A 27,499-nucleotide genomic window follows, 5' to 3' on the forward strand; every position below is an offset into this window, starting at 1 on the left:
AGCCGGGCTTTACTTTAAAATGGGAAAAACCTTTCTCACATCAAAGAGCGGAAGTCTGAAGTCCCAAGAACTCTGTTCATCTAGTAAAAATTGCAGCCAAGTTAAGGTTCCAGAAAGTTTGCACATAAACTCTCTAGTCAGCCATGCACACAGAAAGTGATTTCTTATTTCACTTCTATTGTTCTAAAGAAGCTGTGAGAACTAACTACTGTATCTTCAGAAAAAGTCTGTAAAATGATTACAGCTAGAGTATGTATATGACAGATCCAGTGCCTATGGGAAAAAGATAAGCCATGCTTATAATACCAAAAGATGTAATGACAGGTTCTTTTTACCTTTCCATTTTCTTCTAGGGATGCAGTCTGAAAAAGAAAGTAAGTCCCAAAGAAGAACACTGTCCCTTCAAAGGCAGCCAGAAATGTCCAATATAAGAACGGGCCCAACTGTAGCATGGCATTGCCAGAAATTTTCCTATTGAGAAATGGGGAGAAAAAACCATTAGTGAAACTTTTCATTTAAACATGCAGTGAAATGTCAAAGGTGGGCATGGAGTTTGACCCTGTTATAATGAAGGGGGCTACCCTTAATGGCCTGACGGATTTTTGGTAAAGGGTCAGACTGAGCCAAAGGCTGACCTTCACGCAATCATCTCCTGACTCAGCCACTGGAGTAAACTCTCTAAACTCCTCTAAATTTTTGGCCACTGACAACAATAACATCAACAATAATTTGCTTCCATTCAACGGTACTTATATGCCAGGAACTGGGTTCAGAGTTTTATAGACATTTATTTTCACCCACATAAAAACATGAGATAGGTATTACTACCACTCACATTTGCTAATAATAAGGAGCCTCAGAAAGGTGTAACACAATGGTGCTCAAACTTTGATGCACTTTGGAATCCCCTGAGAATCGTTAAAAACTACTAATGCCTGGTTGCCATCTTCATTCTGATTTAACTGGCATAAGGTATAACCTGGAGGTCAGGATATTTTTAAAGCCCCCCAGCTGATTGCAAAGTGCAGTATAGTCTGGGAACCACTAGTGGAGCAGCCGTGCCAAAGTTCACTTGGTAAGAGACTGAGTTAATATACAATCCTGGATTGACCTGACTTCAGAGCATATGCTCTCAACCAAGCTACCAAGCTTTCTAAGAACAATTAAGATATTTATTTTAATCAAGATTTATTCCTGGAAATTTAACCTTTTTTTTCTAGGTCTTACAGTGCCCTTTATATTTTTCCATCAAGTCAAATAACATGTCTGGAGTTGTATAATGATACTTTGATAAATGGGAGGTGGATAGATTAAGTTTAAATCTGTCAAAAATAGTACAACCTTCTCAGCACAAGTCAGAATGCTAAATAAGGCTACCAATTCTAATGGAGCAGAGCTGCAGAAAAAGATGGGTTGGTGCATGTGTTTCTTTTGGATTCTATTTCAAATTGCTCTTAACATTTAATAAATGGTATCTAATTACTCAAATAACATACTTGTTACTAATACTACCAAGAATGTCACTGGGCTGTATCGAGTAAGAAACACCTTTGTAATGTAAATGCAACTGATCCTTGTTCAGTTGGTATTGAGTACCACGGGGTTTTGTGCACACGGCAATTATGCAACTTTTAACTACTAGGATTTCCAGGTGCATGCAGCGATCTGAAACTCAGGGTATGCTCTCTGTCCTAGAAAAATGGCAGAATGAGATAGCTGCTTCCCAGAAACAAGCTCTCCCCATGGCCAGTAAGTCATGTTTCCAAGGCAACTAGGAACCACAGGTAAGGTGCCTCTGTAAAGATCCTTGCAGGCAGTGCCCAACAACTGCCAGCCAATGTGGCTTTTGACAGTCACTGACTTGGGCTGGAGAAGAAAGGGCAAAAGCAGGAAGTGGTTCCTGTCTTTACAGACCATCGATGGGAAGTACATCTCATTCAGTGGGGGAAAAGAGCAGGAGCAGCATGGTATGTTGAATTATAGGTCAGGTTTTCTAGCTGCATTCGAATAAAGAAGCTGTCAAAAACTCAGAATGGGGCAATCAACGTGAAGGAGAGCATGAGAGAGAATCAAAATGTAGGGAGAGGCTGATGAGCAGCACAGGCCTGAGCACCTCCATATTATGGTAAGCAGCAGGTATACCAGAACGCTTTCTTTTGCCTTTTAAAGCTGTAGAAGAAACAAATTACACCTGTTCCCTCTATAGAAAAACTACAGTTTATTTTTTAAATTTCTCTTAAAAATATAAAAACATCCAATTATGTCGTTTCACATCCAAGTGTTTGGTAATACTCAAGTCACTAAATCACCAAAGGTAAAATCTATAATACACTATTCAATGCCAGTGCTAATATTAATTGGCATACTGTACAGAGAGCCATATAGGAAGACCAGGGCTTCATGTTCACAAAGGAACAGAGTAAATAAACTACCTATAGTCTGGTGACAGGTCAAGAGCAGTGTCTTGTCAGAGCAGGCATTCACGGCTTGCAAGTATGAGGTCAAAAAGGAAAACTGGGCTGGGCGCGGTGGCTCAAGGCTGTAATCCCAGCACTTTGGGAGGCCGAGACGGGCGGATCACGAGGTCAGGAGATCGAGACCATCCTGGCTAACATGGTGAAACTCCGTCTCTACTAAAAAATACAAAAAACTAGCCGGGCGAGGTGGCGGGTGCCTGTAGTCCCAGCTACTTGGGAGGCTGAGGCAGGAGAATGGCGTAAACCCAGGAGGCGGAGCTTGCAGTGAGCTGAGATCCGGCCACTGCACTCCAGCCCGGGCGACAGAGCGAGACTCCGTCTCAAAAAAAAAAAAAAAGGAAAGCTGCACTTTGGGCTCAGCAATAGGTATGCCACGGCCTTTATTTTTTGCATCGGATGTGGCAAGTCTATACAAAATTCAATAAATCATGACCTACACCTACAGCACAGTCACTAAAACCTTATGGAAACCCTTACGATATTTTGTACTCAACAGGTTTTTGCAGACTTTTGACATTCTTAATTTATACAAGTACTCAGCAGAGCCCTGAAGGCTGGAGGAGGGTGTTAGAATAATAAGATTAATAGCTATTGTTGCTTGAAAACTTGTCAGGCACTATTTTTTTAAGTTCTTTAATACATAGTAGCTCATTTATTCTTCACAAAACTGTTGTGATTAGGTGCTACTGTTGCCCATATATTACTGAAGATGAAATTGAGGCATATTGCAGTAACCTGCATAAGGTCACATGGTAAGTGGCAGAGGCTTTCATCCCAGATGTTAGTGTGAGCTCTTGGTGGGACTGAATGGGGGGAATTCTTACTACTCCTCAAACCCCACTTCAACTAGAGCAACTGCACTATTGGGCTTCTCTTTAGAAGTTGTCTGGAAACAACTACAGTTAAAACAATGTTTTAAAACCACTGGCCTGCTAGAAAAAGCACTGGAAAGAGGGCTGAATTCTGATCTTCATTTTGCATCTGGTTGTACCCTGTGTCCTTAGGTAAGTCATTTCTGGGCCCTGGTTCCTTATTTTCAAAAAGAGCATAGTAGGAGCTGATGCTTGTAAGATTTCTACCAAAGTTCTAATGATTCTCCTCCAGATCTAATTATGCATTTACAACAAATACAGGATCAGCAGAACATGTAAACACCATGAGGATACAATCAGCAAACTCTAGACTGGGAGAAATTTTACAACATAAATAATCTGGTTTTCTCCACAAATAAATTGCAAGGTTAACCTACACATTAAAAGAGACTCCGAAAGTATATAAACCAATTGCAATGTGCGGACCTTCTTTAGATCTTGATTCAAATAAGCATGCTATGAAAAAAATGAGTCAACTGGAGAAATGTGAACATTGACTATTTGACATTAAGGACTTAAGTGATAGGGTATTATTATTTTTAAAAATCCTTATCTTTAAGAGATGCATACTGAAATAACTGTTTTTGAGATGTGCTTCAAAATAAGCCTGTGATAGAGCAGACGGGGTTATCAGTGGAATAGGAATGTCAAGGAATTGAGAGTTGTTGAAGCTAAGTGGTTAGGACAAGCTGAGTGGTTCAACAACTATTTACATTCATTCATTATATAAATAGCATTCTCTCTACTTTTATGTATGTCTGAAATTTTCTTTAATAAAGACCTTTAAAATGATAAATTTTACACCTGTGTAATTCTAACAATTGCTAAATGTAAATTTTATGAGTCATGCTGGTTAAAAAAAAAATCCCTTAAATTTGTGTATCTTCATTTCATACAAATAAACTATCCAAACCTCTCTATTGCACTTGCTACCTACTATTTAGCAATGCTTACAATCTGCTGTAAATTAATATCTTTATCCTTAGCTGTAGGCTACAATTCTAAAAATCCAATTAAATCATAAGTTAAACAACTGGGGCTAGTGCCAAGTCCCCCATCCACAGAGAAAAGCATCCATTTTCAACTGACACAAAATGAATACAATGGCTTATGAGTCCATTATTTTCTTCAACAAAACAGTTTTAGAATGGGGCTGATAAAGGAGGGGTATGGGGTGGCTAATGCTATAGGCGCAGTTTACATGAGAAAGGGTAATATAACTTCATCAGTTCAATCTACAACAAGTAGGAATCAATATTCTAAACTACGGAAGATCTTTGTGTATGCTTTTTCTTTTCTTTGCAGTTAAAATATCATGTCTTCCCATGAGACACCAGAACACTATAACAATGTAGGTTTAAGTTTTAGGAATTAAGGAACACTTTTACACTGTTGGTGGGATTGTAAACTAGTTCAACCATTATGGAAAACAGTATGGCGATTCCTCAAGGATCTAGAACTAGATGTACCTTATGACCCAGCCATCCCACTTCTGGGTATATACCCAAAGGATTATAAATTATTCTACTACAAAGACACATGCACACATATGTTTATTGCGGCACTATTCACAATAGCAAAGACTTGGAATCAACCCAAATGTCCATCTGTGACAGACTGGATTAAGAAAATGTGGCACATATACACCATGGAATACTATGCAGCCATAAAAAAGGATGAGTTTGCGTCCTTTGTAGGGACATGGATGCAGCTGGAAATCATCATTCTTAGCAAACTGTCACAAGAAGAGAAAACCAAACACCGCATGTTCTCACTCATAGGTGGGAACTGAACAATGAGATCACTTGGACTCGGGAAGGGGAACATCACACACTGGGGCCTATCATGGGGAGGGGGGAGGGGGGAAGGATTGCATTGGGGAGTTATACATGATATAAATGATGAATTGATGGGTGCTGATGAGTTGATGGGTGCAGCACACCAACATGGCACAAGTATACATATGTAACAAACCTGCACGTTATGCACATGTACCCTAGAACTTAAAGTATAATAAAAATAAATAAATAAATAAATAAATAAATAAATAAAGTTTTAGGAATTAGTGACTCTGAACTAAATGTTTCACATATATTCAAGTACAGAACCCACACCTAGGAAATATGTCATTTTCCTGTTGAGCAGTCTGCTTTTAATAGCTAAAAATTCCAAAGAGAACCACATAATCATACCACAAACCAAGTGCATTGTTCTGCATTCTTCCCATCTGCAGATAAAATGAAAACCACAACATTGAAAGTCTTAGGGGGTTTTAACTATATATTTAACTTACATATACAATCGGGGATCTGAGGTCAGAGTGTCAATGTTGATGTGCTGTTCCAGTAGACTATAGGCCAGGATGGGCAAGGATGTGAAGCAGATATTGTACATTGTAAGGTAAGCAGCATCATACAGTGGCTAAAATGAAAAACAACAAAGGAAAGAAAGAAATTTCATGTAACAATCATCTACAAGATGTTATTTATGTATGAGGAAAACTTACTAGCTAAAGTAAGAAACTTTTTTACAAGCTTTTGGTACTGGCAAAGGAAACTGTAAATAAGGTCACTGCCTAGTAACTATAAAAAAGAAACTAACATATTGTGATGAGTCACATTAATATACCTCCCCTTTAACAGAATATTATTCAGAATGTTTACATGCTATAAGTTGCATTTCTAATAGACATTAATAACCTTTCAAGGTTGCTTAGTAGCTAAAACTAGCTATTCAGGAGTTACTTCAGCAAAGACCATTAAGTATAAGTGAGGAATCCTTAGAGAAACTAAATATAGGCAGCAATCAGCCTGTGTCACAAATGCTTTGGTTAATATTTTACATATTTTTGGTTAGTATTTTCAAGTCCAAATTGTGTCTTTTCTAACATCCTCTTCCTGAGAAGCCCCACAGTTTCTCATGGCGTGTGTTCTTCCTTCCTGAACTGAGTAATAAACCTAATTTGATCAACTACAAATGTGTTCCTGGTGGTCTTTGACTGGACAACTTGGACAATCTTGAGCTCCTATAACAGAACTTGGCATACAAAAAACAATCAATAAATACTAGATGAATAAATGAGTACAGATTGGAAGCTGTAACATTTGAAAAGGCCTGCTCTGGTATTATAAATCTTCCTTTATTGAAAAAAATTTAAAGAATTCTATGAACCTCATTCTGATGAAAGTATTTACATCAGTATTTATCTACACAGTGCTAAAGATTGTCATACAAACATTTTCTGTGGCCTGAATAATTCCCCATACTCATATGTATTTTTCACATGTATAAATGTCCCTTAATAAAATGCATTTAACTATGATAAAAATTAACAAAATAATGTATTTTCAATCAATGGCTACTAAAGATAATTACTATCATAATGAAGACTGACTCCAAAAGGCTGGGAATTACTTGAATGGTGCATTGGTTAGTTTACTAGTTGACTTCAGAACATTTACTGAGTGCCTACCTAAATGACAAGTACTAAGGACAGAGACAATTCATCCCCTGTTCACCAGGGAGTTCAAATTCTAGATGGAGAGGCAGAATTGGGGAAACCCAGAGGAGGGGACTACAACTCTGGCTGGCAGGAGAGACAAAGCAAATGATAATGGATGCAACATTCTCCATGAAGTTAAAAGACACTTCCAACATACTTTCTATAAACAAAGATTTAAGCTCAACAAAGATATTCCACTGAATTTAAAAGTACAAAAAAGGTGTTGCATTCCTTTTTGTTTTCAAAGGAGAGGACTAGTCCGTGGCACATAACACCACACTTTCTTTAGAAACTACTCATTTTCACTAACAAGTAAATTTTAAAAAGTACAACTCAGATTGACTGGTGTGTAATTTAGTCTTGAATTTCATTCAAACAAAAGAAGCATCAATCTACTTTTGTTTCACTATGATACTTTAAAATCACATGACCGATAATTGTAATTCTTAGGTACATAATTAGAAGAGACAGAATATCCCCAAAACAAACAGATATAGTTGATAATACTGTTTTTTTATGAAACCTGTTATAATGTTTTCGTTAAACAAAAGACATTTAGTATCCTAGTTTTGCTAAAGAAAGGGAAGCTTTTTGTGTAAAGAATCTGAACCCTGGTCCATTTCTACATTCTTCATAGTCTTCCTTGCAAGTTCCAGAGAATGCCTAATGTGCTTCTGGACTGAAAAAGACAGACTACTCATAGGCACTCCAAAGATATTTGCAATAAAGGTTGCTACATTCAGCACTAGCACAAAACCAAAATCAAAAATAAAGATTTTGCATATCACATTACCTCCTGAGCTCTCCTGGTACACTTTTACCTTCCTTTTACCTGGTATACTTTTCCTTTAAGATGTCCACATTACTCCTTCCCTTACCTCCAGGTCTCTGCCCAAATGTCATCTCATCAGAGAGACCTTTTCAGATGTCTAAAACAGCAGCTCTCTCTCTCCCAGTCACACTCTATCCCTTTATTATGCTTTCTTTTTTCCAATACAGCATATATCAGTACCCAACATAATATATTTGATTGTTGTCTTTCACCCTATCACTATACACTGCAAGTTTCATGGGGGGAAGAAGTTTGTTTTGATCACTGCAATATTCTCAGCACTTATCCTGGCACAAAGAGGGCAATCAAGAAATAGTGGCCAAATGAATGAACCTACCAGTTGAGCAACAGAAGGAGCCAAACATCAACTCCTATGGAACCATAAGCAGTTAAGGTAATCTAAGAAGACTGAAGACAATCCACGGTTTAAATCTCAGCTGGTTTTATAAGGAGTAAGTCCTTTTGCCCTAAAACTTGTGCTTGGTAAACATGTTTTAAAAGGATAATAAAGCAACAGACTCCTTTCAAAATGAAAACAGTATTTCCACCAGAACAAGCCAACTTCACCTTTAGCACACTGCTACACATTAGTTAAGAGAATTTCATATATTTTTAATACTTGCATTCATCCAAGAAAGTAAAGAATTAGCAACATTTTGCTCAATAGCAATTTGAATGTTCAAGAAAAACAGATTGATCAGAATTTACGAAACTCTCTAATACTATTAATTTTGAATACAAGAAGGTTGATGGCACTTCCGAAAACTGAAAGATGCTTAATTTATAATGAAAGATGATTTATTTAACTGGCACTACCGGGGGCTAATGACATGGCACTGATGTAAGAGACAGCATACCAAATAGTAAAGAGGCAAATTCAAGAGAAAAAGAACAATCATTCCCATTGAGAAGAACGCATGCTCTTAGAAATACTGCCAAAGAGACTTCAACTTCCTACTGGCAGTATGAGACAGATCACTGAGGCCAAAAATTAACAAAGATATTCAGGCCCTGAACTCAACATGTGACCAAATGGACCTAATAGACATCTACAGAACTCTCTACCCCCAAAACAACCGAATATACATTCCTCTTATCGCCACATGGCACATACTCTAATATTAACCATACAATTGGACATAACAATCCACAGCAAATTCCAAAAAACAAAAATCATACCAACCATACTCTCAAACCACAATGTGATAAAAATAGAAATGAATACCAAGAAAATCACTCAAAACCATACAACAACATGGAAATTAAACAACCTGCTCCTGAATGATTTGGGGGTAAATAATGAAATTAAGGCAAAAGTCAAGAATTTCTTTAAAACTAATGAAGAACAAAGATACAACATACCAGAATCTCTGGGACACAGCTAAGGAAGTGTTAAGAGGGAAATTTATGGCACTAAACACCTACATCAAAAAGTTCAAAAGAAGGCAGAGCACAGTGGCTCAAGCCCATAATCCCACCAATTTGGGAGGCCAACATAGGCAGATCATTTGAGGTCAGGAGTTCAAGACCAGCCTGACCAACATGGTGAAACCTCATCTCTAATAAAATACAAAAATCAGCCAGGTTTGGTGACGGGCACCTGTAATCTCAGCTACTCAGAAGGCTGAGGCAGGAGAAATCACTCGAACACAGGAGGCGGAGGTGGCAGTGAGCCAAGATCACACCACTGCATTCCAGCCTGGGCGACAGAGCAAGACTCAGGAAAGGGAAGGGGAAGGGGAAGGGGAAGGGGAGTGGGAGTGGGAGTGGGAGTGGGAGTGGGAGTGGGAGGGGAGGGAAAGGAAGGAAGGAAGGAAGGAAGGAAGGAAGGAAGGAAGGAAGGAAGGAAGGAAGGAAGGAAGGAAGGAAGGAAGGAAGGAAGGAAGGAAGGAGCGAGGGAGGGAGGGAGGGAGGGAGAGAGAGAGAAAGAAATCAAATTAACAACCCAACATCACAACTAGAGGAACTACAGAAACAAGAGCAAACCAACCCCAAAGCTAGAAGAAAACAAGAAATAACCAAAATCAGAGCTGAACTGAGGGAAATTGAGATGCAAAAAACCACACAAAAGACCAAGAAATCCAGGAGATGGTTATTTGAAAACATTTAATAATATATATAGACCACTAGCTGGACTAATAAAGAAAAAAAAGAGAAGATTCAAATAAACACAATCAGAAATGACAGAGCAGATGATACTACAGACACAACAGAAATAAAAATAACCATCAGAGACTACTATGAACATTTCTATGCAAACAAACTAGAAAACCTACAAGAAATGGCTAAATTTCTGGACATGTACAACCTCCCAAGACTGAACCAGTCAGAAAACCAAGGATTTCCTGAATCCCTCAAAAGACCAATAATGACTTCCAAAACTGAATGGTAATAAAAAGTCTACCAACCAAAAAAAAGCTCATGACCAGATGGAGTCACAGTCAAATTCTACCAGATATATAAAGAAGATCTGTAGCATTCCTACTGAAACTATTCCAAAAAATTGAGGAGGAGGGACTCCTTCCTAAATCATTCTGAGGCCAGCATCATTCTGATACGAAAACTTTGGCACAGACACAACAACAACAACAAAAAGAAAAAAACTTCAGGCCAATATCCTTGATGGAGATAGATGCAAAAACACTTAACAAAATACTAGCAAACTGAACCCAGCAGCACATCACAAAGCTAATCCACCATGATCAAGCAGGCTTTATCACTAGAATGCAAGATTGGTTCAATATATGCCAATCAATAAATGTGATTTATCACATAAACAGAACTAAAAACAAAAGCCATATGATCATCTCAAGAGATGCAGAGAAGGTTTTCAATAAAATCCATCATGTTAAAAAACTCTCAACAAACTAGGCGTTGAAGGAACATTCTTCAAAATAAGAGCCATCTAAGAAAAACCCATAGCCGACATCACACTTAACAAGCAAAAGCTGGAAGCATTCCCTCAAAAACCAGAAGAAGAAAAGGATGCCCTCTCTCACCACTCCTATTTAACATAGTACTAGAAGTTCTAGCCAAAGCAATCGGGCAAGAGAAATAAATAAAAGGCATCCAAATAGGAAGATAGGAAGTCAAACTATCCCTGTTTGCAGACAATATGATTCTATATCTACAAAACCTCACAGCCTTGGCCCAAAAGCTACTTGACCTGTTAACTTCAGCAAAGTTTCAGGATACGAAAACAATGTACAAAAATCAGAAGCAATCCTATATACCAACAACATCCAAGCTGAGAGCCAAATCAGTAACATAATCCCATTCACAGTAGCCACAAAAATAATGAAATGCCTAGAAATACAGCTAACCAGCGATGTGAAAGATCTTTAAAACGAAAATTGCAAAACACTGCTCAAAGAAATCAGAGATGACACAAACAAATCGAAAAATATTCCATGCTCTTGGACAGGAAGAATCAATATTGTTAAAATGGCCACACTGCCCAAAGCAATTTACAAGTTCAATGCAATTCCTATCAAACTACTAATTACATTCTTCACAGAATTAGAAACAAATATTTTAATATTCATATGGCACCAAAAAAGAGCCTGAATAGCCAAGGCAATCCTAAGCAAAAGGAACAAAGCTGGAGGCATTACATTACCTGACTTCAAACTATACTACAGGCTACAGTAACCAAAACAACATGGTACTGGTACAAAAACAGACATATATAAAACAATGGAACAGAACAGAGAGCCCGGAAACAAGGCCACATATCTACAACCACGTGATCTTCAACACAGCTGACACAAACAAGCAATGGGGAAAAGAATCCCTATTCAATAAATGGCACGGCATAACTTGCTAGCCACATGCAGAAGATTGAAACTGGACCCGTTTCTTATGCCATATACAAAAATCAACTCAAGATGCATTAAAGACTTAAATGTAAAACCTAAAACTATAATCACCCTGGAAGATAACCTAGGATATACCAGTCTGGACATAGGAGCTGGCAAAGATTTCATCACAAAGATGCTGAAGGCAATAGCAACAAAAACAAAAACTGACAAATGTTACCTAATTAAATAAAGAATTTCTGCATACAAGAAAATGACTATCAACAGAGCAAACTGACAACCTACAAAACAGGAGAAAATATTTGCAAATGCTGAATGTGACAAATGTCTAACACCCAACATCTATAAGGAACTTACATAAATTTATAAGCAAAAATCAAATCACCCCATTAAAAAGTGGGCAAAGGACAGGAACAGACACTTTTCAAAAGAAGACATACACGCAGCCAACAAGCATATGAAAAAATGCTCAACATCACTAATCATTAGAGAAATGCAAATCGAAACAAAAACGAGATACCATCTCATACCAGTCAGAATGGCTATTATTCAAAAGTCAAAAAAAACCCAGATGCTTGCAAGGTTGCAGAGAAAAGGGAACACTTGCAGAATGCTGATGAGAACGTAAATTAGCCATTGTGGAAAGCAGTGTGATGATTCCTCAAAGACCTTAAAACAGAATTACCATTCAACCCAGCAATCCCATTACTGGGTATATACCCAAAGGAGTATAAATTATTCCACCATAAAGACACATACACATGTTTACTGCAGCACTCTTCATAATATCAAAGACATGTAATCAACCTAAATTTCCATCAATGGTAGAATGGAAAAAGAAAATGTGGTACATATACACCGTGAAATACTACGCAAACATAAAAAAGAATAAGATCATGTCATTTGCAGCAACACGTATGGAGCTGGAAGCCATCATCCTAAGCAAACTAACAGAGAAAGAGAAAACCAAATACAGCATGTTCTCACTTATAAGTGGGAGCTAAACAATGAGAACATATGGACACAAAGAAGGGAAAAAGACACTGGAGTCTACTTCAGGTGGAGAGTGAGAGGAGGGAGAGGATCAAAAAGCTACCTACCAGGTACTATACTTTTTACCTGGGTGACAAAATAAACTGAACACCAAACTCCTGTGGCATGAGTTTGCCAATATAAACCTGCACATGCACTCCTGAACCTAAAAGTTAAAAAAAAAAAAAAAAAAATGCTGCCGAAGAATTAGAAAAAAATCACTTCCTACCAGGAGGAACCAAGAATACATAAGTGTATTCAGAAGTGTACTTTGTATTCACAGAAGCGTATGTAAAGCTTGCCTTTGAAATTTGGAAACTTAACACCTATGGCAATGTGGTAGCTCAGTTTGGAAAAATCACTGAACTTCTCACAGATTAATTATAAAATTTCTGAATCACTGAGTATTATAGCTCCTGTATTTTGCTATACCTCCCATTAGAAGCAATGTCAAATCCATTACAGTTTTTAAAACAAAGATGCCTTGCCATCCTACCACTTATGTATCAAGTTAATATATAACATATTCCTTATGTAATACATGTTCAGAAAACAACAGAAGGCAAAACATCTATAGCTGCTTTACGTAATCCAAGGCTTTCTCTAGGAATCACAGGTTCTTGGCTAGCTTAAAGATCAATGCTTTTTCTATAAAACTAAACTGAGAGCCTGCAAAGTTGGAGGATTTCATCTGATGAAATATTAAACTATAACATTTTAGAACTATGAAACATTTTATACACTGATAAAAAGAAAAAATTCAAAATACTCTTTTTAATGTTATCACATCTCCAACAGGATGTACCAAAAGCATTTCAAAATGAAGGTAACAGTAAGAAAGCTAGTAAAGCAAAGACATAAACATTTGCTATCGTCAAAACCAAGAGATCCTTTTACTTTGTATATACATCTCTCATCTCTATAAATCTAATATATAAGGGTAATTTATTAACAGCAAATGTAAACTACATTATAACAAAAACTTGGGAAACAAACCTGTTGTGAGAATCCACAGAAGAACTGGTACAAAAACTGTGGCAAAATGAAACAAAGGTTCTGAAAAAAAAAACGAAGACAAGGATTAACATTTTCACTTAATCAACTTGGTAAACTAGAATGGGAAACTATATTCCAAATAGTTTATAATTATTCCTAAATCCTTCTAATGTCAGAATGCAATAAACCTCTATTCCACAGACATAAGGAGACAACTAAAAAAATGATTAATTCATATTAAGGCCAACTTTTGCCCTATCAAGGCAGAAGAGGATCTTATTTACTTTATGAGAATCTGTTGCTATCCTTCTTCCAGGAAATAAATGAGTTCATCCAATATGAACACCTAATGACACTGTATCTTTAACACCAATTAGATTTGCAAACCATATAGTAGACTGATAATGCTGCAAGTGTACATTTAAAGTCAATTAATGCCAATAAATAGTTGGGAAATTATTATAGATTATGTTGACACTAACAATATGAACTAATGCTTTAATGCCTTTATTACTATCTCCTCAAACAATCGACATATCATTATTGAGCATCTACTACACACAAAGATGGCACACAGATGATACCAAAAAAAGAGTCAACTTATTTTTCCTAAGTCAGGGACCCCCTTCCCCTCCCCTGAGGATGCACAGCAGGAGGTGAGTGGCAGGCAAGTGAGCATTAGGGCCTGAGATCCCTGGTGCCAAAAAGGCTGGGGACCACTGTCCTAAGGGACGTATTGTTTAATTTGAGAAATACTAAAAAGACAAGCAGAAAAGAAACACAAGCTGGGAATTCATAAGGTAGTAAAAGTTACTAAGTGTGATTATAAAATACTGAAATTAATGTCTTTAAGCAAAACTACCAGGACTAGAATTTTCAAATAAGTGCTATTCTTCAAAGCAGGCTGTGAGCTTCTTTGCTGTTACTTGTTCATGATGTCTCTGAACTTCTCTTCGAGAAGCCCCTTCGAGAGCCCACTTTCCAGTCACGCCAGAAAACTAGTCTCCTCCCTTCTGTCAGCTAATTCTCCAGAATTAGCTCTAGGAGACTTGAGACTGTTTTTAAAAATTAAATGCAACCCCAAAGGATGAACATCTACCACAGCTGAGGATATTTAGATCAATGTACTACTGGCTCTGGAGAATGTTTCTAAAGAAATGAGCTCAACATGTTTTGAATCACCCCTACAGCATGAGTCAGAGCTCCCAAGGTCATCACCTGGAAAAGCAACACTCATTGTACATTATCAGTTCTGGTACAATGCAAAATATAGTCCATAGTATTTCTAGAGTCACAGTTTATGAAAAAAATAAGTGTTCTGAGGTTGAAGCAGGTAGAGCTCAGTGGGGATCACGGGGTTGCTTCATGACAAGGGAGAGTGGGTATCTACTTCACCCACCAGAATGTAATTTTCATGAGAACAGGGACACTGCCTGTCTTACACCATGGTGTATCCTCAAGCACCTAAAACAGGCCTTGGCACATAGTAACACATTTAAAATATATTTGTTGACTGATTGAATAAAGAAGTTAGAACTTGAACTATGAATAAAGATGAACAGGACATGTTGATGGCAGGAACCAAGGCAAGAATGTATGTATTTTAAACTTATATGGTAAGACAGGGTCACATTGTGGGGTGCATTAAAAGCCAGACTAAAGCTGAGACAATGGAGAGTAAAGTTTCTAAGCGACAAGTTGAAAAGTGGCATTCTTTAAACACTAATCTAGCTGAATTATGTAAGGAGGATTAAATGGAGAAACAGAAAGTAGAAAGACCTGTCACTGAAGTACTCCAGGAGTGGGCAACAACAATTTGAAGACAATGGCGAGAGGCCAGAAAGACCTCTTAGCTCAGCCAAATAGAGTTGAAAATTTTAGAAATCCTCTTGGCACAAAAGATAGTAATAAAAAAGAAATACTGCTGAGTCAGTAACCAAGATGATAATGAGCTTAGAGACACTAACGAAGACAGAGAATATAATCTACATAAATAACCACTGGTCAACATTTGCCATTTTAACGCTTGTTTTGTTCTCCTTAACAGAGCATTCCTTCCATCTGGTGGCAGTTGCTTAAATTGCAGGCCAAAACTCAAAAGAGGCAAAATAAGCCTCTGGAATAGGTTCAGATTACTAGCCAGATCTGAATGACAAATTTTCAAGGGATCTCCTGCTAGGTGGAGGTCAAGAGAGAGTAACTCTTTATTTCCAGGAGCTACTGTTACTGGGTGCAAGGCCCAAAAGACCCCAACTGTGACACATAAAAAGTCCTGGATTTGGAGTAAATGAGTCTATGGTGGAACATCACCTCCTGGATGGAAAGCCAAAGGCAAGTTATATCATCTCTCTGAGCTCTACTTTCCATGTATCTTAAATGGAGATAACACTACTTGCCTCATAGGATGTTTGTGAGGATTACATTTTTTAAAAAGTGATTTTGTGAACTCACAAAATACCTTACACATACTGGGTTACCATCATTATCATCATCTTCCTCCTCCACAGTGTTTGGCCTGGCTACCAGCAAATACCGGCTAGCAGGGTCTTAGAAAATTTGTGAAACTGGGTTCATAGTTTTATAAATAAATATTTTCTTTAAATATAAAGTTAGTAAGAAAGACCTAGAGCTGACTATAGACAACTGACACACAAAATCAGGTGCTGAGCTTTAACTCTTATAAAATATAGGGTATGAAATTCAAATATGACTACTTGAATCACATACTAAATACTGTATGATTCGAGTAGTTGGAAGATGCACTAAATACTCTATCTACAAACTGGAATCTAATTCAGAAATTTAGTAAATTCTATTCCCTGGTAGACAGTAACAGGTACGCAGACTCAGTCTAATGTATACACTAATGCTTCATGATAAAAGGAAACCAAGGTATTGTTGAGGAAACTACTTCAGTGTCCAATATTGGGGATTTGCGATGTTGCACAATTATGTTTTGGAAGAGTATTAAATTGGGTGAGAAAAATGTTCACAATATAAATTAAGTGAAAAAGGCAAAGTGCAAAGCAATATCTATTATACCAATAGGTACAAGGTTTCTTTTGGGAATGAGAGAAACGTTTTAGAATTAGACAATGATGATGGTTGCACATCATAGTGAACACACTATAGTCATTGAATTATAAACTTTAAAATGGTGAATTTTAGGCCAAGTGTGGTGGCTCAAGCCTGTAATCCCAGCACTTTGAGAGGCTGAGGGGGGCAGATCACTTGAGGTCAGGAGTTCCGAGGCCAGCCTGGCCAACATGGTGAAACCTTGTCTCTATTAAAAACACAAAAATCAGCCAGGTGTGGTGGCAAGGGCTTGTAATCCCAGCTACTCGAGAAACTGAGGCATGAGCATCATTTGAACCCAGGACACAGAGGCTACAGTGAGCCAAGATCACACCACTGCACTCCAGCCTGGGCAACAGAGACAGACTCTGTCTTTGAGAAAATGTTTCTTTAAAAAAGGTGAATTTTGTTAAATTATGTCTCAAAAAAATTTTAAAAACCCATATGTAGTGTATAGTGTATAAAAGTACAAAAAAAAATACATATATACATTAATTTGTATAGAAAAAAGACCAGCAAGGTCACATATCAAAATGTTACCAGTGGTTCTCTTGGTTGGCATGCTTATAGACAATTTATAAATGACTGCAAGAATTTCATTTTAGAAAATTTTTATTTTTGTAGAGACAAGGTCTCATATTATTGCCCAAGCTGGTCTCAAAATCCTGACCTCAAGTGATACTCCCACCTTGGCCTCCCAAAGCACTAGGATTACAGGAATGAGCCACTAGAAAGCCAAAATGTTCTATTTTTTGACTGGTGTGATGGTTACATGGATGTATACAATTGGCAAAACTCATGGAACTGTACACTTTTGATGAATACACTTTATTGTATTTAATTTATATTTCAGTAAAGAGGGCTTAAAAATTCCTATCAAATAGTTCGCATCAAAAGGAATCTGTTTTCTGATTCATCCAATAGATTACCTCTGCTGTGTTGACTGCAAATTTCAGTATGAGATAGCAAAAGCAGCATTAAAAAAAAAAAAGGAAGAACAACACCACCATGACCAAGCTGAGTCAATGCTGGATTAAAAAGAAATTAAATTACATATATTTTATCACATACCTTATAGAAGAAGTACTGTACAAGGTGTGCTATTCTCACATAATATAGATGTCCATGAGCCAATAGCAGTTTCTTTAAGTGTTTAAACTTTGGAACAGAATAATCGCTATTCCTAGCTGCTTGGCGACCTTCTTTGCCTTTAATACCTAAAAGAGAGTATCTCTATACAGTGAGCATTTTCTAGAATAAATGACTCCCTGATTTATTTTCATAGTTTCAACTTGGTTAAATGTTATAGTTCAATTCTATCATTTAGTTTTCCTTTTTTAAAAACCAAAAGAGCTTTCTTTAAGTGACACTGAGACTTACCAAATAATTTAAGTTTAACTGGTAACTCCCTATTTGTAACACAGTATACAACAATTAAATAGAATCATTATTTCAATCATTACAAGGCAAAAATTATCTGAAGGAAAAAAGTCAACTTAAAAATTATTAAGTCACTCATTAAGGGCTAAATTGTGTATGACCCTAGACTAGGTGCTATATTAAGGCAACTCGGAAACCTGGGGTTGTGATCTAGGGGCTCAATGAGAAGACGGTGGAATTCTTGCATGAATGAAACCCTGACTAGCAGCGCAAGGGTTCTATGAGCTCGAGCAGCTTTAGGCCATTTGACACTTGGATAACCAATGAGTAGAACTTAAAAGTTGCACAATAAATAGGAATACTTCCAAATGAAAAGAACAATTTGGGAATCTAAACTGCAGTACAATAATTCCCAAGATACGAATTCCGTATCTGGTCCCACCACCCTGCCAAAACAAACAAACTAGCTAACTAACTTGCTGGGGAGTTAGCTGTGCTGCCTAATAGCAACCAGAGAAGGACAAAGTGATACAGGTGGTGGAAAAGCTGTTATTGCATGTCAATATATAAATTCAACACTACAGCCCAAACCACCCATTAATACTGCCATGTTGAAAAACAGCCAACCAATTATCATTTCTTAGCCCCAAACAGTTGAGGTCTCAAAAGATATAGTACAGCAACATAAGTAGGCAGTCTGGTCAGCTGCAGAAAATCAATAAAAATTTCACGCATGCTGTCAAAGTAAGAGCTAAACAATCAATTGTGCTGCCAGTAGCTTTGGGAAATTCACTCTACTTGGCTAATTGAAAAACATCCTTTAACTTTGTTACACTGCTACATTTCTACCACAGGGTAGGACCTTGGGATGGACATGTTGCATGATCAGATGAGGCATTCATTTAATTAACAATTTTCATTCCAAAATTCAAATTCAAGATGAGCAACCAAAACAGCCACTCTAGAATGTAAGACCACACTACCTAAAAGCAATACTGATACTTTTTACAGCTGCCATCTCATTAGATGTATCTTACCTATTCCCACATGGGATTCCAAGATCATACTAACATCATTGGCACCATCACCTATCGACAGAGTTATTGGGCTGCCTTTTAAATTCTTCACCATTCTGACAATCTAAATATTAAATACAAAAGAGGTATAAAAAAGGTCAAAGAAGAATGTAAGATTGGACTACTTTAGGGGTTTATGCCTCATTCACAATTGTAAATAGCAGCCTTGCAAACAGAAAGGTAGTTTGTGCATATACAGTCATCCCTCAGTATCCTTGGAGGATTGGTTCCAGGACGCTCGTAGATACCAAAATCCTCCTGTATACTTTAAATCATCTCTAGGTTACTTTTAATACCTAACTACAATGTAAATGCTATGTAAATAGTTGTCATACTGTATTGTTTTAAAACGTGTATTATTTTTATTGTTATACTGTTCATTGTTTTAGTTTTATTCTAATGTTTTCAATCCACAGTTGTTTGGATCTGTGGATGCAGGACCCATGGATACGGAGGGCCAACTGTAGTATGTATAATAGTGTCAAATTCACAGATGCAGAACAACACAGCCATTCAAAATGTAACACCAGCACCCACTTGTCCTAGTTCTGTGCATATATGAACTATCAAAAACTTTGCCTCTCATGCATATTAGAGGTCAATACATTTCCTTCTTTTGTCATTGCATCATGTGTTCTTTCAGATCAGATGTTGAATGTGTAACAGTAGAAGCCAGAAAGCTGATTTGGGGTAACACACATAGGGCCACCAGAACCAAGTAGGAAGTCAGTGAACAATATTTTTGGTTACTTGTTACTCTCTCCTCCCTGCTGACACTCTCACCTTCCCTAGGAGCACATCAACACTTATTCCAACTTACCTAATGTTAAATTCTTGCACCTATCTGGCTGCCAACTAAATTTTAATAAATCTCTCACTGCTCAATATGGTCTGACCTCTCCTATGAGTAGCTGTATTTTAAAAGAGGTGTACCAAAGGGGTTGACATTTGCAGAAAGATGCCCAAGATATGTGTGCAAAGCCTGTCACTATTCCCTGAGTGTTTCTTCAAGATGTATAAATGATACTGTGTAGTTCAGGGACATGTTCATAACAGGTACTGAATAAAATGTTCATCCCTGGTATTAAAATACTTCTACCTTGGGGTTCTCCAAAAACCTCCTGGCAGAGTTACTTGTAGGAAGTGTATTGGGTAATCAGCTGCCCTCCTACCCTATGTTTTAGATAATCACTGTTTGATGTGGCAAGCCACAAAACCCCTTGGAATCTAGCAGTTTAAAAAAACTTAAATAATTTAGTAGCTAAATAATGCTTTGCAAAAATACTGTCCTCACAATTGTTCTGACCAGTTAACATAAATAAAATCCATTTTCAACATAACTGGAGTGATTAAAAATAATTCATGAGACTAAGGCACCCTGCAGTTATTTCTTTAAATAGAATTCAATCAGGTTTTAGTTGTATTAAACAGTACAAAAAACCCCACATCGAATTCCACTTCACACAAAAATGATGTGACTATGAAATGCCAGCTTCCCCCAATCCTTCCCCTCAACTTGGTTCTTCTTAAAAACTTTATAGAAGACTGTCAGAAATAACCTGTAAGTGAAAGAATAAAAGACAAAATTAAAGAACCCAAACTAAATTTGTTTTTAATAGGCTACAATAATGGTTAACTAAGTGCACCTGTTACACTGTGTGCAGTAACGATTTGCACCTCAAGGAAAAAATACACAGCCAGGGAAGGTTTAGGGAAGGCAATAAAATTATCAAGGGTGACAGCTTCTGCATGAAAATATAGACTACAAAGAGTAAAACTCATCACTGTAGAAAGATAAAAGGATATACAATCACGGACCATAAAATCATGAAGGGATTTAGATTCGTAAACATAGACTTTTTCACTCAGCCCTAGGTCAACTGGATTAAGACCTCTTTAATCTCTAGGATAGCTTCATGAAAAAAAAATAATTTTACCAAAATACTATTTATTCATCAACTATAATAGCTTGCTTTATATTGTATACAGGAATGTGCTAAGAGCCAAAACAGATATAAGGTTTCATTACACACCCTTAAAAAGCATATAAATGAAGTAGTAGAGTTAGGTCATGAGTACAAGAATATTAGATAAGCAGATGAACAATACAAAGTAACAAAATGTAGCATCTGTGCAGGAATGCATGATATTGTCATTCATATAACAAGGCCTAGGATGCCAGAGAAGGGAGAAGACACCACATGACAGAGTGATCAGGAATTTTACAGAAGGAAGAATGATTTGATGTAAATCATGAAATATTAGTATGACTCGCATAGATGACAAAGAAAGAAAGGAGTATTCCAGAGAAAGGGACTAGCATATCTAAGAGCACATAGCCAGATAAATACAGCAAATGCTGAGAGAATAGATCTGGCTTGCCCAGATCAACTGGAATTTTCATATAGGGGACACAGACAGAAATATCTGGAGCTAGTTCAACAGGGAGTGATATGAAAGTGGCAGCAGGATGTAGGAAGAACTGGAGGAAAGCAAGACTGTGGGCGAAGAGAGAAGTTAGGTGGCTAGTTCCAGGAGTTCAATGAGCTATTGAAAGGCCTGGCCCTGAAAGGTAATGAAAAGAAAGGAATAGACGGAAAAGACAATGTAATAAGAAATGGACAAAATTTAGTGACTAAGACTACAATGGAAGAGTAATGTACGTGGTATGTGGGAAGGCAACACAGGTTTCGAGGTTTTGAATCTAGAAATCTGGAAGTACACTGAGGTCAGTCATAGAAAAAGAAGATGCCAAGGAAAATGATGGTTGGACTCTAGAGAAGTCACATTTGGGGTGATAATGCCACACCCAAGAATACATGTTTGGGAAACAGGTGAAGAAGTAAAGTAGATCACCAAATACTTGGATTGGAGGTAGTGACTTGAATATCACCTACATGAACATGACAGCTAAGTATGTAACATCCTGCAAAAAATAACTATAGTGACAGAAATAAAACAGAATGAGGACTAAACCACAAGTGGTGGCATAATTAAGATGGAAGAAGCAGCATGGGGTCAGGAATTCACATAGCTGCTGGCAGTGAAGCAGTCAGAACCCAGGTGAGCAATTTGAGCAGCATACACTGAATGTAAGGGGAAAAAAAGAGGTCGCTGTTGCAGGAAAGTCTCTGACTAAGGGGACGGATACTTTTGAATAGTGTATTCTGGTTGGATCTGATTCCCAACCTGGGGCCAAGAGAGGTTTTCAAGATTGAAGAAAAGAAAGAAGAGCCTCTGATTGCAGTGGGGACTGAGAGCTAGAAGGCAGACAGAAGAAATGCCCCAAATAAGATGGGCGCTGTGTGTGTGTGTGTGTGTGTGTGTGCGCGTACGCGCGCACAGTATGTAAAAGAAAAGCCACAGACACAGCCATCCCCTTGTTTAGAGCAACCAGTTAAAGAATCTGATGAAGCAAGACTAACACAAATGAAAGAATATCCTACAGCATATATGGAAATGAAAAAGTAGGTAACAGAGACTCTAAGTTTCCTTGTACCTAGTGAATACAAAGAAGCAAGATGAGGCAGATCAATTTGGACTGGAGGAGCTGGAAAAGAAAGCATGTAGGAGGTGGTCCTTCAGCTAGGTTTCATTATGAGTAAAATTTTTGTTAGGCCAGGGGAATTCAGAGAGAATGCCAGTTGAGGAAATGATGTGACAAAAGTTTTGAAAGTTGCCCTGAGTATGACATATGGAAGATCACGGAAGAACAACCAACAGGAATGGAGAATGTACGCCAGAGAAAGGAGTGATAGTGGACACAAAGTACAAAATATGTAGAACCATGTTAAGGGACAACAGTGGGGAGCCCCAGGCGCCACATTCAGTCAACTGCCCTTCATCCTAAGGGACTATGAAACTACTGAAAGTGTCCGAAAAAGAATATATGATAGGAAGAGTTATGTTTTAACAAGATTAATTTGGGAGTGTGGAGAGATTAAAAATGGATGGGTGAAAGCAAGGAAACCAGTGAGGAGACTAAATCAAATAGTCTATGTGTAAAGTCATAAGGGCTTGGACTAGTTGGGCAGTAAAAGGTTATGAAAGATGGCATCAAAATGAGAGCTATGACAAAAGGTAGGACCAACAGAACATGGTGACTACATATACAGGAAGATGAGAAGGATCAAAAGTAGTTTTGAGACATAGGGAGCAAGAGAAAAATGGCACCGGTAACAAGAACAATATAAAAGAAAAACCGGCCGGGCATGGTGGCTCAAGCCTGTAATCCCAGCACTTTGGGAGGCCGAGACAGGCGGATCACGAGGTCAGGAGATCGAGACCATCCTGGCTAACATGATGAAACCCCGTCTCTACTAAAAAAATACAAAAAATTAGCCGGGCGAGGTGGCGGGCGCCTGTAGTCCCAGCTACTCAGGAGGCTGAGGCAGGAGAATGGCGTGAACCTGGGAGGCGGAGCTTGCAGTGAGCTGAGATCCGGCCACTGCACTCCAGCCTGGGCGACAGAGCGAGACTCCGTCTCAAAAAAAAAAAAAAAAAAGAAAAAAAAAAGAAAAAGAAAAACCATACTGGTCTGAGGAAGAAAATTTTAAGATCTAATAAAAAGTCACTACGTTGACAAATAAAATGTTAGGACCATGGACCATCACAGAGACCATGAAAGGATAAAAGGATAATTTTAAGGAGGATATAATTGATGGTATCAAGAACAAAGGAGAAATGAGAAAGAGAATGGAAAACTACACAAGGGATGGGCCAGGTCTACCTGCAGGCAAGCCAAGGGAGTAAGAAGAGCAGAAAGAACACACAGAGCTAATGTCATAAGGGATCTAGGAGCAGTGGCAGCAGGCACAAAGCACTCATCAGAGAAAAAAGTCTGGAAGGTGAGGAACTGGGATAGCCAGATTGAGGGGACAACAAGGTGCAGCATAAGTTTAATTCAAAATGGGGAAAGATTTCTGAGTCTGATTACAAAAAGAAAGAAGCCTCGGAGGAAGAAATTAGATGGTAATAATGGCTCTTTGAAGAAGAAATAATTTTTTAAAAAATAAACATTTCCATATATGTGTACAGAAGTATCCAGAATGGAACGTTAACTAATGTTCACAGTTACCTGGGCTTTCTGTAACGGTGCCATCCGACAGCAGAGCACTGCAGTACACTTCATACATATTTGCAGGAAAATGTTTTTGTAATTGTTTGAACTAGAGTCGTGACTAGAATTTAGTATGAGTGACAACGTGGAGCCATCTATGATTAATCCATATTCCTGATGTTCTGTCCATGCTCTGAAAAAGAAAAACAATGTTGTGTTTAGATTTATTACAGATTTCTATTTAGGATCCAGATTTCTTTTTAACAACAAAGGGGGTTGTCCCAGATAAGGGGAGTCATCAATCTGGTTCCTCAACCTGTTCACTCTAAAGAAGCAACTGCCTCTAATAATGGCACAACAGTGATTTGCAATCATATCTTTGAGACCCGAGTTGCACATATAGATGACTACAAGTTCTAAAAGGTCAACTTGGTGAGGCCACATTTCCCAGTTATTTAATCAAACAACTGTCTAAGTGTTGCTGTAAAGGTACTTTGTAGATGTGATAAAAATCCACAAGCAGTTGATTTCAAGTAAGAGAGATCATCCTAGATAACTAGAGTGGGCCTGATTCAGTCACTTGAAAGGTTTTAAGAGCAAAGCTGAGACTTCCTGATGCAGTAGCCTTAGCTACTTCCTGAGACTTCCTAAGGCAACAGCCTTAGCTCATGCCTGAGAGTCCCAGCCCTTCCTAAGAGCCTATCCCACAAACCCAGACCTGCCCAGCTAGATAATACAGTTAGTTGCCCAAGCCAAGTCCTAACAATACATCTCTCAATATATTCTTTTACTGGTTCTATTTTTCTGCTTGAACTTTGACTAATACAAACTTTTTTTTGATGTTTAGAAAATAAAGAGATTAAGCAGCCTGCCTCTGTTTAAGAAACATGGTGAGTATTTGGAATTAAAATCAATTAGTCAAACTCTGCTATGAAGACAAATCATCAATTAGTCTGAAACTCCCTAACAATACAGGGAAAAGACAAATGGCTTTGGGGCAAACATATATATATACATATATTATGAATTTTTTTTTCTTTAAATGTACCATTTTACATACTAGTTTAATATATATTATAAAAGCTTCCTAGGTGGTTCTCAATATATATATATTATAAAAGCTTCCTAGGTGGTTCTCATGTGTAGCCAGGACTAAGAGGTGTTAGGTGTCAGGAAAGACAAATGTGTAACAGGTGCCAAGTATTTAAGAAAAATACAGTGTAAAACTAACAACTGAGAAAATTCTGCCAATTAACTTTTATTTTTCAATTAGGAAACAAACTAGTGGTTATTCAAGTTTTGCTCCAGGGAATCTTGGATGCCATTTGACAACCACTGCAGTGGAAGCCTTCGACAAAGCAGGATCTCAGAGATTGTTATCTAATTTAATGCTACTCAAAGTTTAATGTGCAAAGGAATCACCTGGGAATCTTGTTAAACTGCAAATTCGGATTCGTTAGGTGTGATGTGAGATTTTGCATTTCTAAAAAGCTGCCCAGTGACAATGGAGTTGCCATTCTATAGACGAAGCTTTGAGTAGTGAGGGCCTAATATACCTCATCATTCCTTTATTCCATATTCCTTCAGTGTATATTGCTAATACCATAACATTTTATACTTACCCATATTTTGCTGTATAATTTTATTCACTAAATAAAGAGACATCAATGATGTGTTCTCTTTCTTTGCTCCCCTACTCATATATTAATAGCTTACTTACGGGGCTGAAAACAGCAACTCAATAACCAATGAAGAAATAACTTAACACCAACTATAAGCACACTATATAGAGAAATACAAAGAATTATGGACTAATCTTTTTATGGAGAATAGAACATCTCCTTAGACTGATAGAAGCATATGTGAGAGAACTACCCAATCAAACAAGATAGTCAATGGCTAATGCCCAGTTATTGAGACATATCCACACAGGAGAGAACAGTGGATTCTTTGTGAGGTGCGATATCTAAAGTAGGACTTGAAAAACAGAGACGAAAGAGGTGAAGTAATAGAATGTTATGTTGGGGTGCACTGGAAAAGCACATTGAAAAGGTCACTTAAGGCCTTTGGTGTGGCCTGAATCTGTGGGTAATGGAGAACCACCAAAGTTTTCAGAGCGGAACTGTGATATGGACAGTGCTTCACTTAAAGATCATTCATCTGGCAGAGGGGCTTAAGGGATTTCATGCATGAGGTGCTAGGCCTCTGATGTGGGTGGGGCACTAGGGGTGAGAATGGGAGTATGAATATGGCTTGGGGTCTGATTTGAAGGGGAAAGGGCAAAGGAGCAGAAGCTGGCAAAGGTGACTGAGTCTGAACCCTGTGTAAGTAAGTAAAGACTGTGCCCAACTTAGGAAGACGGGTTGATCTGAGACAGTGATAGTACATTAAGTTTTCCATAAGCCCTGGATTTTACAAAAGTGTCCTCAGGGCCGTTGAATGGTGCTATAGACTGAAATGTGTTCCCCTGCAAATTCATGTTGAAGCACTACCCCCCAATGTGATTGTATTTGAAGACAGCACCTTTAGAGGGTGAGGCCCTAATGATGGGATTTGCATCTGTTATAAACTGAATTGTGTTCTCCCAAGATTCATCTGTTGAAGCTCTTAACTCCCAGTGTTGTGGTATTAGGAGGTGGGGACCTTGAGAGGTAAATGACTGATATGGTTTGGCTGTGTCCCCACCCAAATCTCAACTTGAATTGTATCTCCCAGAACTCCCATGTGTTTTGGGAGGGACCCAGGGGGAGGTAACTGAATCACAGGGGCCAGTCTTTCCTGTGCTACTCTCGTGAGAGTGAGTGAAGTCTCATGAGATCTGATGGGTTTACTGGGTTTCCGCTTTTGCTTCTTCCTCATTTTTCTCTTACCGTAGCCATGTAAGAAGTGCCTTTTGCCTCTCACCTTGATTCTGAGGCCTCAGTCATGTGGAACTGTAAGTCCAATTAAATCTTTTTCTTCCCAGTCTTGGGTAAGTTTTTATCAGCAGCATGAAAACGAACTAATACAGTACACTGGTACCCGTAGAGTGGGGCGTTGCTGAAAAGATCCCAAAACTGTGGAAGCGACTTTGGAACTGGGTAACAGGCAGAGGCTGGAACAGTTTGGAGGGCTCATAGGAAGACAGGAAAATGTGGGAAAGTTTGGAACCTCCTAGACACTTGTTGAATGGCTTTGACAAAAATGCTGATAGTGTTATGAAAAGTAAGGTTCAGGCTGAGGTGGTCTCATAGAGATGAGGAACTTGTTGGGAACTGGAGCAAAGGTGACTCTTGTTATGTTTTAGCAAAGAGGCTGGTGGCATTTTGTCCCTGCCCTAGAGATTTGTGGAACTTTGAACTTGAGAGAGACGATTTAGGGTATCTGGCAGAAGAAATTTC

At 38.0% G+C, this 27,499-nt stretch overlaps 1 protein-coding gene across 3 annotated transcripts in view; it reads right to left on the reverse strand.

Moving 5' to 3' along the window:
- The window catches only part of ATP11C (ATPase phospholipid transporting 11C), a 208,000-nt gene that overhangs the window by 19,312 nt on the left and 161,189 nt on the right, over positions 1–27,499 (reverse strand). For all 3 annotated transcript variants that reach the window (XM_010388750.2, XM_010388751.2, XM_010388752.2), the window contains exons 20-25: positions 24,138–24,312; positions 19,022–19,124; positions 17,676–17,821; positions 13,530–13,589; positions 5,643–5,770; positions 336–471 (exon numbers count right to left, since the gene is read on the reverse strand). In XM_010388750.2, coding sequence (XP_010387052.2) covers positions 336–471; positions 5,643–5,770; positions 13,530–13,589; positions 17,676–17,821; positions 19,022–19,124; positions 24,138–24,312 — 748 coding nt within the window. The remainder of the gene's footprint in view (positions 1–335; positions 472–5,642; positions 5,771–13,529; positions 13,590–17,675; positions 17,822–19,021; positions 19,125–24,137; positions 24,313–27,499) is intronic.

Source organism: Rhinopithecus roxellana, chromosome 7 (genome assembly GCF_007565055.1).
Source record: "Rhinopithecus roxellana isolate Shanxi Qingling chromosome 7, ASM756505v1, whole genome shotgun sequence".
Lineage (NCBI taxonomy): Eukaryota > Metazoa > Chordata > Mammalia > Primates > Cercopithecidae > Rhinopithecus > Rhinopithecus roxellana.